The 17,354-nt window shown below is 39.6% G+C and overlaps 1 protein-coding gene across 4 annotated transcripts in view; it reads left to right on the top strand.

Moving 5' to 3' along the window:
- Positions 1–1,264: 1,264 nt before the first annotated feature.
- The window catches only part of LOC128373814 (cytoplasmic dynein 1 intermediate chain 1), a 50,574-nt gene continuing 34,484 nt past the window's right edge, over positions 1,265–17,354 (top strand). Inside the window, exons 1-5 of one of the 4 annotated variants that reach the window (XM_053334013.1) lie at positions 1,265–1,372; positions 1,639–1,753; positions 2,689–2,827; positions 5,570–5,629; positions 5,942–6,057. In XM_053334013.1, the coding sequence (XP_053189988.1) occupies positions 1,265–1,372; positions 1,639–1,753; positions 2,689–2,827; positions 5,570–5,629; positions 5,942–6,057 (538 nt within the window). The remainder of the gene's footprint in view (positions 1,373–1,638; positions 1,754–2,688; positions 2,828–5,569; positions 5,630–5,941; positions 6,058–17,354) is intronic. The other 3 variants (XM_053334015.1, XM_053334014.1, XM_053334016.1) reach the window with 3 other exon arrangements.

Consider the following 17,354-nt stretch of genomic DNA (forward strand, 5'->3'; position numbering starts at 1 on the left):
GGGATTTCCTCTCCTCCGTCTGCACATCATCTTTACTCCTGACTGAGAGGGATGCATCGGCGTGCAGTGCACCTGTTTCATGCTTTATTTGGGTCATCGGCCGCTGAAATGCTCTGTGTCAACCGGTATCACTAACAGTAACCCCACGGAAAGGTTCAAACCACCTATTCGAAGAAAGGCCTCGGTTAAGAGTGATTTAGCTAGACAGAGGATGTGTTGAGTCCTTTGGTCGGGGTGCAGCAGTGAGACAGCATCTTTGCCGGTGACACATCATTATCAGTGCGAGTGGACAAGGTACGAGGCAAATGTTAACAGCACATTATTTCCTTTTTATGGAAGCTAATCACCGCAAAATCTATTATTGTAATTATGACAAGGCCTCAAACATAATGACGTTATCTATGTATGAAATGTAAGATTTGTTATGAGCTAGCTGCGAATGCTTTTATGACCTAGCCTTGCTATTTAATCAAACTCAGGATAAATGATGTATCTTTCTTCCTATATGTATGTTTAGCTGGTGTTATATGGCTTAATTGTGTTGTCTGTTGTGGTTATCCTTCACTTTATACGAGGAGACACAAAGGGCTGCATCTCTTTAGTTTTTTTTTTCTTTCTTTCTAAAATTTGGTTCCAATTAGCTTTAGCAGACGTTTTTAAACCTCCAGATCAGGCTCTGTTCATTTCCATTATCTGAAGGATGTGGCACTGTCCTAATAGCCAACAAATCACTGGTCAATCTGCATACTGCTATAAATAGGTAGCCCACCTTCCTGTAACACCTCAGAGGCATTGTTAGTTAGCCTGATTCAAGATCCTAACTTTAATGCTTCAGTTAGTCTATTTTTCCACCACTTAGTCTTAATTTAGTTTTTAATTAGCAAGTATTTGCTATATGACCACAAATTCTGGAGTTCAGAATTTGTTCAGAATCTGAACAGTGCATTGCAATAAAAATGAGCTGCTGAATTTGTGAAAATGTAATCTAAATAGACCAAGGTAATGGTTTCTATTCTGCATATATTATGTACACTATACACTGAATTTGACTGACATTAAATGGAAGAAATAGCTGAAACATGGCTTACATGGACTAGATCAGGTGGAATGACTTTCACACCAATATGACAATCCCTTTTGGCTGAATGTGGCCTATTGATCACTATTGGCTCCTTGACCTGCAAGGTTGTGGATCCACTGTATATGAATTTATAACAGCCACACCCAACAGGCGACCCTCTGTCTTGAAGCCCTATAGAAGACCATGTCGGACAAAAGTGACCTAAAAGCAGAGCTGGAGCGCAAGAAGCAGCGCCTCGCCCAGATCAGGGAGGAAAAAAAGAGAAAAGAGGAGGAGAGGAAGAAGAAAGAGGTAAGAAAGAAAGTGAGTAAATTCACACAACTGGCACTCATACTGTATCACACACTAGTGTGTATTGTTTGTGTATTCGATTGCTTTTTGTTAGGCCGTGACACTTAAAAGGCTGAGGTTGTGTGTGTCCATGCGTGCATACAAACATCAATGTGTGTACAGAAGGTTGGTGTTAGATTTTTTCAATTAAAATGTGCATGCCTTTGCATGTTTGAACTTTAACTCATGATGGGGTAAGCTCACATTGCTCTGTGTGTTCTGTGCAGTCAGAGAGCCAGCAGAAGACTGAGGCAACCCCAGAGGATTCAGACTTAGACCGTAAGCGCAGGGAGACTGAGGCCTTGCTACAGAGTATTGGGATTTCACCAGAGCCTCCACTAGGTACATAAAACTCTTCTACTCTAAACAATGAAAGAAAGGGTGCTCAGAGTATCTTTTTGTCCTAATCACAGGAGAGTGGATCTAGCACAGACTTTGTTATAGATATGACTCTAAACATAAATTCTCCACTAATTGTATCCCAATATCCTCTGAGGACTCTTCATTTTTTTATAATATAATGTATAATACAGCCGATGTAGGATACACACAGTAATCCACAATGTTATTTGATCAAAATTACGAGTTCAATCCTTTTTTATTGATTTGTAAATGGTCACAGAACTCAAGTACAATGATATCTGTGTTGCCATGTCTGTGAAAAATATATTACTTCAGTGAGACATATTATTTAATAAGGTTTCATCAGACATTACAGTCTTTTTTTCCTATGTTAATTCCATGGTTTGTCATGCACATTGTCCTTGGACTGTGCTGAACATTTGTGTCATTTTTGTGTCAACTCCCTTTTATTTATTTGTTTTTTAATTTGTTCTGTTGTGCATGTGTGTGTGTACCTTTTGTGTGTGTCATACTTTCTAATAGTCTATTTGGACATAAATATTATGTCTAACCTGAAGTATATGGATTGATTATTATACAGAAATAGAAATGTATCTGCTCAAAAGATCCTTCTTTCACTTGTGCTCAAATCTTCTAGATTAGGTTGACTCCACAGGGTGTCTGTCACCTCCAGAAAGCTTTTGGAAGTACTGTTCTCTAGTGGTCTGAAATTGTAACAACACCCTCAACACCTCAGAATCGGGTCACTGCTACTTCGTTGTTTTTTAATGCATCTTCAAAAAAATGAATAAATACAAAATTGACAACCCATTTGATGAACTCCTCTCCCCTTCCTTCCTTCCTGTTAAACATCAATTTTATTTGTTCATCACTCGTTTTACTTTGTTGCTTTTCATCCAAATTGCTTTGAGTAGTCCATCCTCTGCAGCATTTAATGTTAGACTCATGTTATTTTCATTATTTAGTCCCGACCCCTGTGTCCCCCTCCAAATCAGTGAGCACGCCCAGTGAGACGGGGAGCCAGGATTCAGCTGATGGGGGAGCAGCAGGCAGGTAGGCCAACATCTGCCACGTGACTGCATATTAAAGTAGAGTAAATATTGTAACTCCAGGGGTCTTGTTCACTTTTTTTTTACTGTTATTTCTGATGTTTTGTGTAAAGCAAGACCAGTTTAAAGTTCAAAAGATGCATGAAAATGCTTCAATCATTTCTCATATATTTATGTAACCAAAAAGAAATTATCATAAAGAAACAAGACACCTGGAAATTGTGTAGCAGAAGATAATACCAGGCTTGCTTTTGGGAGGTTACCAATAAACTATATTTGGAACCAGAACCTTTTAACTTGAAGGCATCCTGTGGCCTCACAATGATGATAATAAGAGGGTGTTTGGGGCTGTTTGGCACATTTTCTTTCTTTTGACATATATCCTGTCTCTTTTCTTGTCATTGGCACAACAGGTTTAGGTAAGGATGAGTGTCACTAGGTGAAGTTGTGGTGCCTTATTAGGTTTTTGAATGTGGTATCTGTCATGTGTCATGGCATCCAGTGTTTTGATGACCACTGTACAGCTTGTTGCTTCTGATAGCTAGCCCCGAGAAATCACATTTGAGCTCAAGGTAAGTCTCAGATTGAAGTGTCTAGATATTATCAGTACAAAGAAGAACCATATTGGTAAACTTTCAGAAGGCATCCTTGGTGAACCAGTTAGCATGACCCATATGTTTATAGTTAATAAAAGTAGCTGATTTGAGCATGTGTGACAAAATGTAAGCTTTTCCTTTTTTGCCACTGTTCTGTGGGGTGATACAGCTTCATGTACAGTGCTTAGTTGCTCACGTGTCATACATGCACTTGCCACCGCAGCATTTCTCTGTGGCATATTCATAACACAGCAGGCCTGTGCAACAACTATCTATGTTCTGCACATGGCTGCTCTGGTGAATTAAAGTTGCAGTTGAGAAGAGAGTGGTCATCAAGCGCTTTCCATTTGCTATCCAATGGCAGCTGACTTGTAGAGGTCAATGTGTGAGTGATGCCCTCAGGGGTCATTAGTGATGTGATAGTGTTGTTCTGGTATGGCCAGGGGTGGAATTGGGGCTGAAGAATATGTGCAAATGAACTAAGTTTGGAGTGTGAACAGATTCTCTTATGTAAGATTTGGGATTTTCATTTCTTTTTTAGCTTTTACAAATTGGATTTTACAAATTGGTGAGTTAGTCTAATGCCTGGAATGAAAGATTTTCCCCCCAAATCCACCCTGGATGATGGCATGCCATTTTGAGCTTCTCCATTTGTGGCTGTGTATGTGTGTGTCCCTTCTTAGGTCAGGTTTCTCTAAAAACAAGTCACAAGCACAAAGCTCAAGGTAAGCATTTTCACGTCAAACCTAGGAACCCACCCCTCCCACCCCCCTACCTCCCACCTTTCTTTAGCTGAGTCTACCCTCATATGAACACAGAGAGGCACTGATGTGTTCCCATCATAATTTATAAGATCAAAACAGCGCAGCGCCCCTTCTTCCTTCATTCCTCCGCTCTCCCATGGCGACTTCCTGTTTGAAGCCCTGCTGTCTCCCGTAATACCAGCTCGAAAGATATCCGTTCGCATGAGTTGAGCCACAGAAGTCATTTCAGCCTTCACAGAGTTGACAATCTACTGCTTAAAGTGTCATCGCTGTTACTGTAAAACAGCCAGTCTGTCAGGCTAAAGAAATGTCTTGCCACTCTCACCTGGCGCTCTGTGGCACAAACTGAAGGTCTAATAGGCGTGTTCAGTGGCCCTAAAAGGTATCATCAAAAAGTGTAGTGGGGTTGGAAATGTTATCCTCTCACAGATGTTAGATATTTCACCACCAGCATGCCATATAACTGTATAGGTTTCAGTTGATTTTGGATTTTCCTGTAAATAAGTGAGTCTTACCTACCCAATATAAAACAAGCGATAACTGCTGAAGCGCCCTGAAAATGCACTGAATGAATTCCCTCATGGTTTGTCACACTCGCTTATCATGCATGGCAAGTATCTTGTCATGCATGTCAAGCAAGCTTAATTTTAATACAGAGGTTTTAATTTGATTTTCATATGCTGAATGTGCTCATGTAAATATACATACATGATGAATGTTGTGCCGTGGCTATGAGATGTAACACATTTTTTACATGTATTATTTGGTGCCCATTTGCACATCAAACATCAAAAGACTTGAGTGAATTTCTGTGTCGTCACACAAATATAATCCAGGCTGTATGAGTAAAAATGTCAGAAAAAAATCAGATGGATTTATTTCTTGCTGTGCTGTGAAATGCTAAAAATCGTTAAATAAACATTTCTGCAGAGTTTTCCTGCATTTAAAAGTCATCAGGTCAAATCATTTTCCCACTGAAAACAATCAAACCACAAACATTTTTAGTCCACAAACATATCAGAGTTTTTTTGTGATAGATTCCTGGCAGCAAACCAAAAAATCTATTACAAGTGATGAGCAGATCTTTAAATAAGTAGCATATTGAACTATAATGAAATGTAATGCCTCCCTAATGTATAGCCCTCCTACACTATATCCACTTATCAAAGTATTTTTTTCCATTAACTGCATGAAAAATTCGATGGGAATTCCCTTGTTAAGCTGTTCTCTAGATAAGTGGTCTGTGTGTGAATGTGTGTGAGCATACTGTACACGAGGTAATATATTATATATATATATATGTAAGTGTGTGTTTGTGTGCTTGTGTTATTGTTTCAGTTTGTAAACATGCATGTCCTCTCTTGCTCCCCCTGTTGGTGACATCAGGACTCTGCAATGGGACACAGACCCCTCTGTGCTGCAGCTGCAGGCTGATTCTGAGCTCGGGTACATCTTCCTCTTTTCCACCTTCTCTTCTGTTGGTCACTCATTGCAAAGGAATGACACTGGAAAACACGTTGGCATTGCATGGCACATCCTAAAGATTTTTAATTTAATTACATAGTGAATTTAAAGGGTTAATGCACGTATATAGCTTCTCTAACCACTCTAAAGCTGCAAACTTCTGACTATTAAATTATTTGTTGCTACAGTTATAAACTGTACATGTAAATCATTGTTTTAAACTTTTGTCTGTGGAAAAAATGGCAATCCACAGAATAACTCTACTCATGACAATATCTTTTCTCTGTAACCCAGGCGGAGGATGCAGAGGCTGGGGGCCTCCAAGATCACACAGGTAGACTTCCTTCCCAAAGAGGTGGTCTCTTACTGCAAGGAGACACAAACGCCACTGACCGCCCACCTATCTGAAGGTAAACATTTTCGTGTGTCTATGTTCGTAAGCAACTTTAAAACATATTGTCTTGACATACCATATAAACATCTCTCTAAGATTGAAATATTTTTTTAACTAAAAAATACTAAAGGTCAAAAAAGCCAAAAGAACGTTTCACATTGCAACGAGTGTTCTCGTTGTGTGGTTGAATTTGATACTCCTTCGGTTAGCCAGTTCACAGCCTGTAAACCTGGAGTGATTTAAAGATCTTACAAAAAGAGAGAGGGTAGAGAGCAGGGCAAAGAGAAGCTGACAAATGTCTGCCTGTCAATTATTGTGTCTTCAATCATACTACATCATGTTTTTGACTCCTGGTCATAAGTGGAAACAGGCTAACAGATGAAAGTCACCCAAGAGGATTCCTGATAGATGTTGGAACTGCTTTGACTTATATGCAGACAAAAACATTTCTGTGTTTACATATTCATCATATTCTTCAGTTTTAATCTTAAAATTGCATTTATTAGTTAAAATTATTATTATTATTATGACAGTTTAGTATACCTGAATAGAAAAAGCTGTCATTAAATCGGTCATGTTTTGCTTCTGGGAAGAAGTGGTACACAAGCCCAAACAAAAAAAGTGTGTTAGTGCATGTGTGTGGGTGGCTACACATGTGTTTTTAAGCATCTGAGGTTACGTGTGCATACATGTGAAAATATATATGTGCATATTTGTGTCTGTGCAAGTGGGCGTGCACATGTGTGCTTAGCTGCGAAGACTAAACACATCCATATGGTCAAAACTGAGGTTTAGCGCTGCACTGGATTTGGAATAACGAAGATGGTAGCAGATTCAACAGTGTTGAGTGTTATTTATGTTTGAAGAGAATGGGAGAATGAGAGTTATTGATGGATGACATTGTTTCACTAACTTTGCTCTTATTGCAAATGCAGATATTCTACTCTGAAATGTCATATTCAATTGTATGAATGCAAAGTTTACTACACCTACACACTGTCCATCCATACTTAGACATGTACTCACACATGCACACACACCCTCCCTATCATCTTCTCTATCTTCCTGCCTCGAGTTGCCAAGACAGCTGGCAGCCATGTGACTGCGAAGGGGTTGTACTTCCTGCTTCCTGTCATTATAATAGATGGTCTGGTGTGGATTCCACTGCTCCCCTCCACCAGCAACCACCACGCACATACACACATGTCTGTACTGCTCAGCATCCAAATGGCCCGCCTCAGCTTCCCCCATTTCCTTGACAGACCTAGGAATAGATCATTTATTCAACAAGTGCACAGGCACTGACTCACATATGTGTGCTGGTAGACATACACACACCTGTATATACACATACACATACCAGAATCACAATCACATACACACGATTCCAGTTGTCAAAGCTTGCCAGTATACCTATATAAAGCGCCAAAAACAACATACATACAGATGTTACAAGCTGCACAGGGCAATTAGGCAAAGAGATAAAGACTAACAATTAAACAGCAACTCAAATAAACATGCAGGAGTTACTGTATACAGGTCAAGTAATCTGTGTACACATACAAACAAATACACTGTGACTGCTTATCGCTTGTGTGTTGGCCCATTTAGGTTTGTTTGTTTTCAGCTTCCAAGAGCATGTTCAGGAGGTCTGTATGGGTCTGTATGTGTGTGTGTGTGTGTGCGCCAGAACATCTGGGAGCCAGAGCAGAGCTGTGGTGGTCTACGGGGAGGTGACCCTGGCCTTAGGAGACCCGTCCTTTGGAGACTACTACAAAGCTTGTTGTGTGTGGAGAAAGAGGAAAAGAGACTGATGGTAGCACCTGCCTACGTTTCTGGCTGTGTTTGTTCAGGCCAGTTCCTTTTGTTGATTACTGTTGAACACAACACACATAATTTCCAGGGTGTAGCCACAGCTTGTGCACATCATTTGTTAGGCTATGACTTCAAACTTTAGTGTTGCTATGTACTCAGCCAACAAATAAAGCTGGTTAGAGATCTAAGTTGAATTTTGGAGGTGTAGCTCTTATTTACTCTGTATTTTATCACCTCTCTTTCTTATTTCTTTGCATCCATCATTGCCTCTCTTCCTACCTTCCCTCTCTGTCTTCAGGGTCTGATCCAGGTTAAAGTGTTGTGTCTAGTTTGACACTAATGCTACCTTTGTGTTGTGTTAAAGCAGATATTATACAGAGATAGTAGGAAGAGAAGAGTGGGATAAAGTGGGGGAGAAACCCACATGTCTTCAGTGGAGGAATGAAACAGAAGAGTAAATATGTCGGGGGAAAAAAAAAAAAAGTCGTCTTAATGATAGTGGTGTGTCCCAGGGGTGTGTGAAGCACATTGGACGGATCTCCAGTCTTCCAGTTTGTATATCTCTTTGTAAACCTGTGTTTTAAATACTTTTAGTTGTTATTTAGGAGAACTTCCACAGTATTACTGAATGTTCCTCAGGCTGCAGACTGGTGCTGGCTGGACTGTAGCTGAGGTTGACCTCTGACCTAACACACTGAAAACATTATTATCTAGTCTACTCTATAAGTAGATTCAGTATCATTGCGATCATTTCCTTTATCATCCTTAATGTGGGAGGTGGTTTCATATTAAAATTCTAATATTGACATTGTGGCACGAGTTTGTGTGAAAGGAAGCATCAGTGTAGTCTCATTGTAATCCTTTTAAATTGGATGACTCAGGGATTCTCTCATGGCTCATGAACTTCTGACCTCCCTGGTTCTCATATCAGACCTTATGCTCAAGATCGGTGCCTGCGTGTGTTTGTGTGACTGGAGTCTACAGGAGCGTGTGTGTTTGAGCCTGAATGCAACTTTATCAAATTGGATTGATTTGACTCTGTGAACGTGTGTGTGTGTTTCCTTCTACATAAGTGTGTGTGTGTGTGTGTGTGTGTGTGTGTGTGTGTGTGTGTGTGTGTGTGTGTGTGACTCTCATTTAAACCAGTTAATGATATAGCTTTTCATTTCCGTGACCAATTTGCCTCTCTATAATCGTGATGTGTAGCTGTCTATGTGTGTTCCTTTTCCCATTGGCTGCTCAGTGATCTGTCTGTCCCGAGTGTCCATTGTGTCAGGCAATCGGATTAACCCCAGTCACGGTTGGCTCCAGCTATTTACTGCTCTCTTAATGGGTATGAATGGACATGCTTGTCATGAGGGACGGATGCTTTGTCTAAGGACATAGCAGGGAAATAAAGTAAGGTCTAACATGGTGTGTGATAGTAACCTAAGCTACTGAGGTCAAACAAAGTGTGTGTGAAGGGTAGCTGGTGTTTCATGCCTCTGTCTCGTGTCTATCTGTGTTGAAGTGTTCTTGAGAAAGAGTTGTGGTTTCATTTCAAATTGGCGTTGTGCTTTTCATGCAAAAAAAAAGACAAAAACACTAAAACTCACGCAATGTTGTTATTTGGCTAACCTATTTGGTTATTTAAGTGCTATTTTCCTGTATAAAAATATTGTATTTGTAAAAACAACAAAGGCAAGTTCATACCCAGCAAAGATAGCCACTACAATTCAGGAGTTAAGGTCTTTAGTTTTTAATACTCAAGAATGGACACCAGGTGGACACTTTTGACATTGACTAATGACTGTTCTTATTAATCATTAACATATAAGTCTTTTTAATTAGTCAAGTAATAATTTATTGTATAAACAATCAACAATTTAACCACTATTTCAAAAACAAGAGGCTACAGCCGTGCTAACAGCTCTGTGAGTCTGTAATAAAACATAGCAGTGCTTTGAGCTAATTGCTAATGTTAGCATGGCAACAGTGCCAACATGCTGATGTTTAACAGGTGATGGTTGCATGTTAGTTTAATGTGTTACGGTAGCATGGTAACATTTGGTAATTAGTGCGAAACACAAAGCACAGCTTAGGCTTTGGGAATTAGTTTTGCAGCTGTGTGTACACAAACTACTCTACAGTACTGAATCCACTTGGAACTGTGAACGTCTCTGCAAAATTGCATGTTAATTATTTCAATAACTAAAGATTGTTGCGTTGGACCGACTGACCAACACTGCCAAATAGTCGTATTGCAAGGCTGGCGAAAAATACAAGATGAAACTATTATATTACTATAATACTAGTATAATATTAGTAAGTCATATTAGACAGAAATGATTATTTTGGACATCTGTTGAAAATCTGATGTTTTTGGTTAAAGAGAAAACTAGAAGAACAAATTGCTGTTACTCCACCAAGACTTCCAGCCCGCCGAATCTTTGAACATTTTTTAATAACATGCCAATATAGTGAAAGTTTTAACAGAGCATTGGCTCATGAAATTAAGGTTGTGTTGGACCCACTTATTTGGTTTACCGAAAATATTACTTTCTATTGACAGTCCTACATTTTCTACATGATTTTTATGTTTTTGTTCTGACATTCTAAAATAAAAATGTAATTATCACTGTTCACTGTAATTATCAATATTGTAGACAAAGTAGAAGACTGTAAACTCTCCACTCATGTCCACAGCGTAACCGCAGCATTTGACATGTTCCATTCGCTTCAGGTCTGTCAATATTTTGCAGAGCCAAGTTTTGAACACTCAGCACATGGAAGACGGAGTGAGATTTCACATAGTTTCAGCAAAATGTGGGCAACCTTTCTTTCTCCCTCTTTGTTTCTCCCTCCACAGCTTTTCTGGACCAGCCAGTACTCTGACAACCCCACTCTTTTATTCCACTGATCTCAATCTGAAGATAACTATCAGTGTGTGTGTGTGCACTTACTTGGGATGTTGGCAAGAAATGGAAAGGTCAAGGAGATTTTGTGCATGTGGTTGTGCACGTATACACATGTGCAGGTTGGCACGGGTGTAGTGTGAGTCTGACCCAGTTTATAGTAAATTGGTTTCGCTCATTGGAGCCTTAAAAGACCCATAATAGGCCGCAGTAGAAAAGCTGCCAAAGAAATAGAGAGAAAATGAAAGGATGGTAGAAGGAAACAATATAAAGGATTAGAAGAAGACACATGAAAATAAACAGAGGGATGGAAGAGAAAGACCAAGAGAGAAACAAATGGATTAGAGGCAGCAGAGGCCACTGAGGGACGTTGTAGCAGTTATGATATTTGAGAAGTAATTGTTTGCAGTGAACCACAAGCAGACCCTCAGCAATACAACTCTGTATGTGTGTTTTTGTATAATTTGATGTTGCAACTTTGGAAAATCCCTTTCTTTGGGTTAAAAGTTCACAGGGTCAAGAGTGTGCGTTAATGTTTGTGCATCCGTATGCAAAAATATGTGTGCATGACCCCACCCCCACCCCCCCACCCCACCCCCAAACCCACTTGTAGTATTTTCTGGGCCATTAGTTTTCAGGGTCTGTACAGCTTGAGTGTGTAGTTGGTCAGTAATTCACTCCTTAAGTATATTTACTGCAATGAGGGACTCTCTTTTGACATGTGGTGGACTGGTAATTGCTTATAATTGCAAGAGAAAACCCATTTCCAAGCACTAATCTGAAGACACACTGACATGCTTTTATGTACACACACAAACACATATAAGTATACAGATTCACAAATGTAAACATACATGTGCAGACTAACATGCTTAGTAGTAAACAAAAAAAAAAACATGCTGGCAAACTGACTGCGCGCACATGCATCACCTGCACGCTAGATAATCCCATAATAGAGCAGTTAAGAAAGCAAAGTGCAAATATATGAAATGATCCTGACCATTGGCAGCACATTGGCCCAATTAGAGTGTTTACTTTTGTGTTTTTCCCCCCACACACTACTAAATATATTTAATATGGTGCAACCAGTCTTGAACTGTTTATCAACAGTTACGCTGAAAATGTCTCTTCAGATTTAATAGGGGTGAATTGGAATTGGCACCAAAACAACATGGACCATGGACATGATTTTAATAGTTATCATTTGTTTATTGAAGGTTTTGAATATATGCAAGTTTGTAACACATAACAGTGGAACAGTGCTATTAAACATCAGTTTAAAAAATGTGATTTTGCATTGATATATAAATGTTTAACTTAATTTACCTCATGTAAGTAGGTATCTTTGTTACAATGTTTACATTTATACAATAAATTAATGAATAAAATGTTCAGGGGTGCCTGACCAAGGCCAAAGGATTAAAGTGCTGACCATAAACCGAAACATCCTTGGTAGGTGCACAGCTGGGAACCTTTGTTGCATGTTATTCTCTCTCTCTCTCTCCTTGTTTACTGTCATTTATCTTCCCTCAACAATATAATTAAAAAGTTAATAAAGTGTAATAATGGTGCTAAAGCAAGTGAGCCAAAATGTCAAACAATATTAATTTCTTGCTGGTGTGAAGCATAAGTACAGTAACATAAAAAAAACCTCTGTTATGTAACTATCTATAGATAGATAGATAGATAGATAGATAGATAGATAAATTAATGCTTGAGCATAGGAAGAATTGATTGAGGCTGATGTTTTGTCCACTTTCTCCTGTAAGACATCATCAGGAGGGAAAGTATTACTGTGTCAGATGGCAAGCTGAGCCTGATACTGTACCGAACACTCATAGCTCTGAGGTTGAGGTCCTTTAAGTTCTCTCAGATAATTTATCTTGCGTCGGTCTTTGGCTTTTTCTACAATCCAACAATATATTCAAATAAAAACAGAGAACGTAACACGCTCCCAGTCTATATGAAACCGACATGACTGAGGGGTTTGTGGGCGGATTTCAATGTTCTGGAGGGAGGAATGTGGTTGCATGAGTGTGTGTTTTGCATAGTTAGGTACTTATGTGTTCCTCTATGTGTCTGCGTATGTGCGTATATATATGTGTATGCAGCCACATATGGAAGTGCTTGTCTCATACATTGTTGTTGTTCCAGCCAGGCGGCTACAACAGACTGAACAGACCAGAGGGCGTGCACGCACGTGTGTGTGTGTGTGTGTGACAATGTGTGTGTGTTTTTCAAAGGCAAAAGTCATGTAAAGAATTACCACAGTGAGTGCACCCAAAGGACCCTGTACAAAATGTACTGGTTTAAAAAGTACTCCTCAAAAGTAAAACTCAAAGTACATCTAAAACATATATGTTTGGTGACATACACACTTGCACTTCAGATCAGGCTTGTATTTTGCTTCTGTGATCTCCCCTCGTCTTTCTCCTGCAGATGCACATAATCGGCCGACGCTTCTCACCATCTCTCTTTGTAAAACGACTCTTGAGTTTGGCTTTCATCGTCATCGCCCTCAGAAGGGCACAGCCTTCACTCCTGTTTTCACTCCCAAAATTGATGCAGCGTCCCAAGTGGTCTCTGTCAAAATGGATGTGGCAGTCAAAATCCAAAGAAACTCTTGATATTAGAGAGAAATAATGTGTTTCGCAGTGTGTAAGGTATTCCAAGTGAGTCACAGATGATTGCAATTTTCCCCTATGACCACCGTATAATAAGGTACATGAACCCCTTCTCCATCTCCCTTTCTCTCTTTTTCTCTCTTTCTTTGGCAAAATGGCCATCATCCAAAATAATATTTGCCATCTGATGAGTGCCCGAGATGAGTAGGAATACAGTTTCACATGTTTTCTCTTTTCAACTGTTTTCTTTTTTCCCCCTTTTCCCTTGTATTTTGTTGAACTTGACTTTTTGACATGACCCCCCCCCCCACCCCCCCCCCCCCCCTTGCATTTTTTATTCATGTGTAAAGCAACGGTGGGTCTTGAACGTTTGCCTGGGTGGTCTCCCTTGTACTATGAGATCCATTCGACTCTCCAGGGGTTTTCATTTGAGAGGGTAGCGGTTCACTGCCATGGCTAGCCTGCAGCTTGTAGCCCTGCTTCAGTTAGTTGTTTCAGTTTGATGTTTATTAACCCTTTGTATGTTTAGTTTGTGACTTTATTTCATACTCTACGTTGAAGAAATTATGCTAAGTTGAGCTAGACAATTAATAACTAATAATACAATTATTTGTGAATTATTTGCTTCAAGCAAGGTTGAAATTACACTACAAAAATGATCTTCCAATTTGAGCCAGGCATGGAAGCTGCATTGAATTCAACTCTTCTAGTTTCACTGATTCAGACCTTACATTTCCAGATCATTATCACAGTTTATAGCTTGACAGTTGAGTGATGAGAAATTTGATAACCATGCTGGCTCTGTGTTTGGCTGCAGTGTGGCATGTTATTCTACAACTCTCCAGCAGGGAGCACTCTTGGCACATACAGTATACTGAAGGGCTCCCTCAAACTCTCACCAAAGAAAAGTGTCTAAGATTTGTGTTAGAAATGAGTATCAGATGAAACAGAATTATAGCATTTACAATGATCTCAAATGTGTTAAATGTCAAATGATATCAAAATTCAACTGCACGGATGGACAGTGCTTTCTATGCAAGCTATGGAGCTTATTTTTCAATTATGATTTATGTATTTATTTGGCGGTGTTGTTGAGGTGCTGTGAATATTGTTTCTTATCTATTTTTGTATATAACCCAGAAGGATTTAACCAAGGTTGATGCCTTGTAGCAGAGCCTATGAAAACAGTTAGTCCCATCTGTCCATCTGCCCCTCATTAAAACAAAATGAAACACCATCGTCATCCAAGTGGCAAACACAGACCACCAATCACCATGAAACACACACACAGATGCAAGCTCTGTTTCTGAGTGACACAGATCCCTGCTCAGATGATGCGTTGAAAACAGAGTTGATGCCACAGCAGTGATTTTTATGTAAGACCTTTTCTTTCTGTCTTTCTCTTTTTCACTCTCTTTCTTTCTCTTTCTCTTTCTCTTTCTCTCTCTCTCTCTCTCTCTCTCTCTCTCTCTCTCTCTCTCTCTCTCTCTCTCTCTCTCTCTCTCTCTCTCTCTCTCTCTCTGTCTTTGACTGGGTTTTTGACAGTTTGGAAAGTTTGAAGTCATGGGTTTTAATCAGGGCCCTGCGGCCGGACTGGGAGCATGGTGTGGCGTGGCATGATGGCTCAGTTTAAAGATGTGGGTCTGGGTAAGGGCCAAGCCTGGGTGGCACTGTAAGAAAGAAAGGAGGGTGAGACAGAGAGAGAAAGAGAGAAAGAGAGAGAATCTACTCAGCCTGCGCCCACAGCACACAGCAGAGTTGGCCGCAGACCCCCAAAGGCCTGAATGGGCTGCATTAATGAAAGCTGATTATGTGCGGGCATGCATGTGTGCATACGACGTAGACTCGGGTGTGCACAAACTTGAGCACACACACATTTACACAATGTTTGATCAGTGTGGGTAAGTGTGGTGAAGAGATGAATTAATCTAAATCATCCTGTGGGTTTTAGCCTCGCCAGTTTAACATCAGGTCCTGCTGCTAATGTGTGTGTATTGTGGGGAATACTTTTACCCCTACTGTGGCAATCATGACTTGATGAACAGTGATGAATTTTAAACATTATTATTTAAAACAAATAGAAAGGCTAAAAACCCCACCAAGAAGAGAATTAAGAAACTTAAGTTAAAGGATTATCAGTACCTGATGTTTGACAATGACTTAACTAAAATCCTGAGTCACTCTGAGGGAAATTGAGTATTTTACAAGCAATTACTAAACTTTCGACCAACTTTGTAGGAGGCTCAAGTGATGTTGTGCCCCTGGAAAGCATTTTCCTTGGAAGAGGTTGCGACTGTGGACCTATCTGCCTTGACTATCTACAGATCAGTAGGATTGTTGAGCAGGTTGGTCTGCCCTCTCACCTCTCAGAAAAAGATCTGTTCGACTTTACTGCATGGCTGGCTCTAACCCATCAATTTGCTTTCCAACCTGGCTGACACTCATTGCCCCTAAAATATTAGCAGAGCTTCTCTTTGTTCAAAGACATAGTTTTTATTTTAGGCCAGGTGAGGCTAGGCAGTATTTCAATATTGTCGTATTCTCAGAGGAATTGTGTGGTGGTGATACGATGTTGTCATCACATTATTGTACTGAGCAAACTGGGAATAAAACTTAGACATAAATAGATCTTGATCTCATACAACAGTGGAGTTGCTTGGCACAGCTTAAACACCAGCTTGATTATTTTATACATATATTTATACTTGCCATATTCTGGTATATTGATATCATAAAATATCTTCTTTCTGAAACTGAAGTCAGCTTTATCACTCAGCTATAAACCTAGGTGCATATTAGCAAAACCCAGTGATGTGTCTCAGGTTTCAGGAGGATTCTTGGAAGTGTGTAGAAGGCTTGCATAACTGGTACTTTGCAGCATGACTGATCTAACTGTCAAAAGCATGAAAAATAAAGTAGAGTTTATTTTAATCTCTAGGAGCACGTACTAAAAAAATGGACCATGAGTTTGTTCCAGATGGCTAAAAAACATCATGTTACAGTTTTAGTGTCCCAAAACAACAGACTTCAGCTAAATTGTGTAAGTTGGGTTGTAAGTAACAATAACTTTGATTACCAATTAATCTGGTAAATATTTTCATGATAAATCAAATAATCGGTTTGGTGTATAAAATATCAGAAAACAATGAAAAATGACTGAAGGATGGATTTACTAGAATCTAAGATAATATATTCACAGGTCTTGTTTTGTATGACCAAGAGTCCAAAACCCCTAGATAGCAGTTATGACAAAGAAAAGCATGAAATCATCACATTTGAGAAGCTGAAACAAGACAATATTTGGCATTTTTGCTAAGAATATGATTAAAATGGTGAATCAATCAAAACAGTGACTCATTTTCTGTATCGACTAATCGATTAATCAAATAATCATTGCAGCTCGTATCGTAGGAACCTATAAGACCTGAGAACAAGCACGAGCACTGATTTCCAGAGATGTTGCTCACTTCTAAATCTTTACAGCATGAGCCTATGAATAGGTATCTTGTTAAAAAATAAAAATAACATTCATTGTTTCCTTGAGTCATATCAGATCACATTTTATTTCCCGCAGCATTGTGTCATTTTATTTGTGACTGGTATCGTTATTTCAGATGTGTAAAATCAGTGTGGTTATATAAATCTTTTTTTGCTACTTGGATTACGAGTATTATATTACTGGAGGTGGGACAAATAAAAATGAGAGAATTCCCCTGATGCCTCGGGTCATATGTAATTTATGCAGGGGTGAAGAGGATGGTGTGTGTGTATGTGTGAGTTGTGTCTCTCTCTAACAATGCGAGTTGTTCTCAGTGAAGTTAATGCATATGTGTGTGTGTGTGTGTGTGTGTGTCGTGCCAGGGCCACATTAGAGAAGCCTTTCAAGTCGTCTTGGCCTCCTCCTACTCCTCTGCATAGTGCTTGTGTTGTGGTCTGCCCAACAGCCAACCTCCCAGAACCCCTGCAAACTGTGTGTGTGT

Source organism: Scomber japonicus, chromosome 15 (genome assembly GCF_027409825.1).
Source record: "Scomber japonicus isolate fScoJap1 chromosome 15, fScoJap1.pri, whole genome shotgun sequence".
Lineage (NCBI taxonomy): Eukaryota > Metazoa > Chordata > Actinopteri > Scombriformes > Scombridae > Scomber > Scomber japonicus.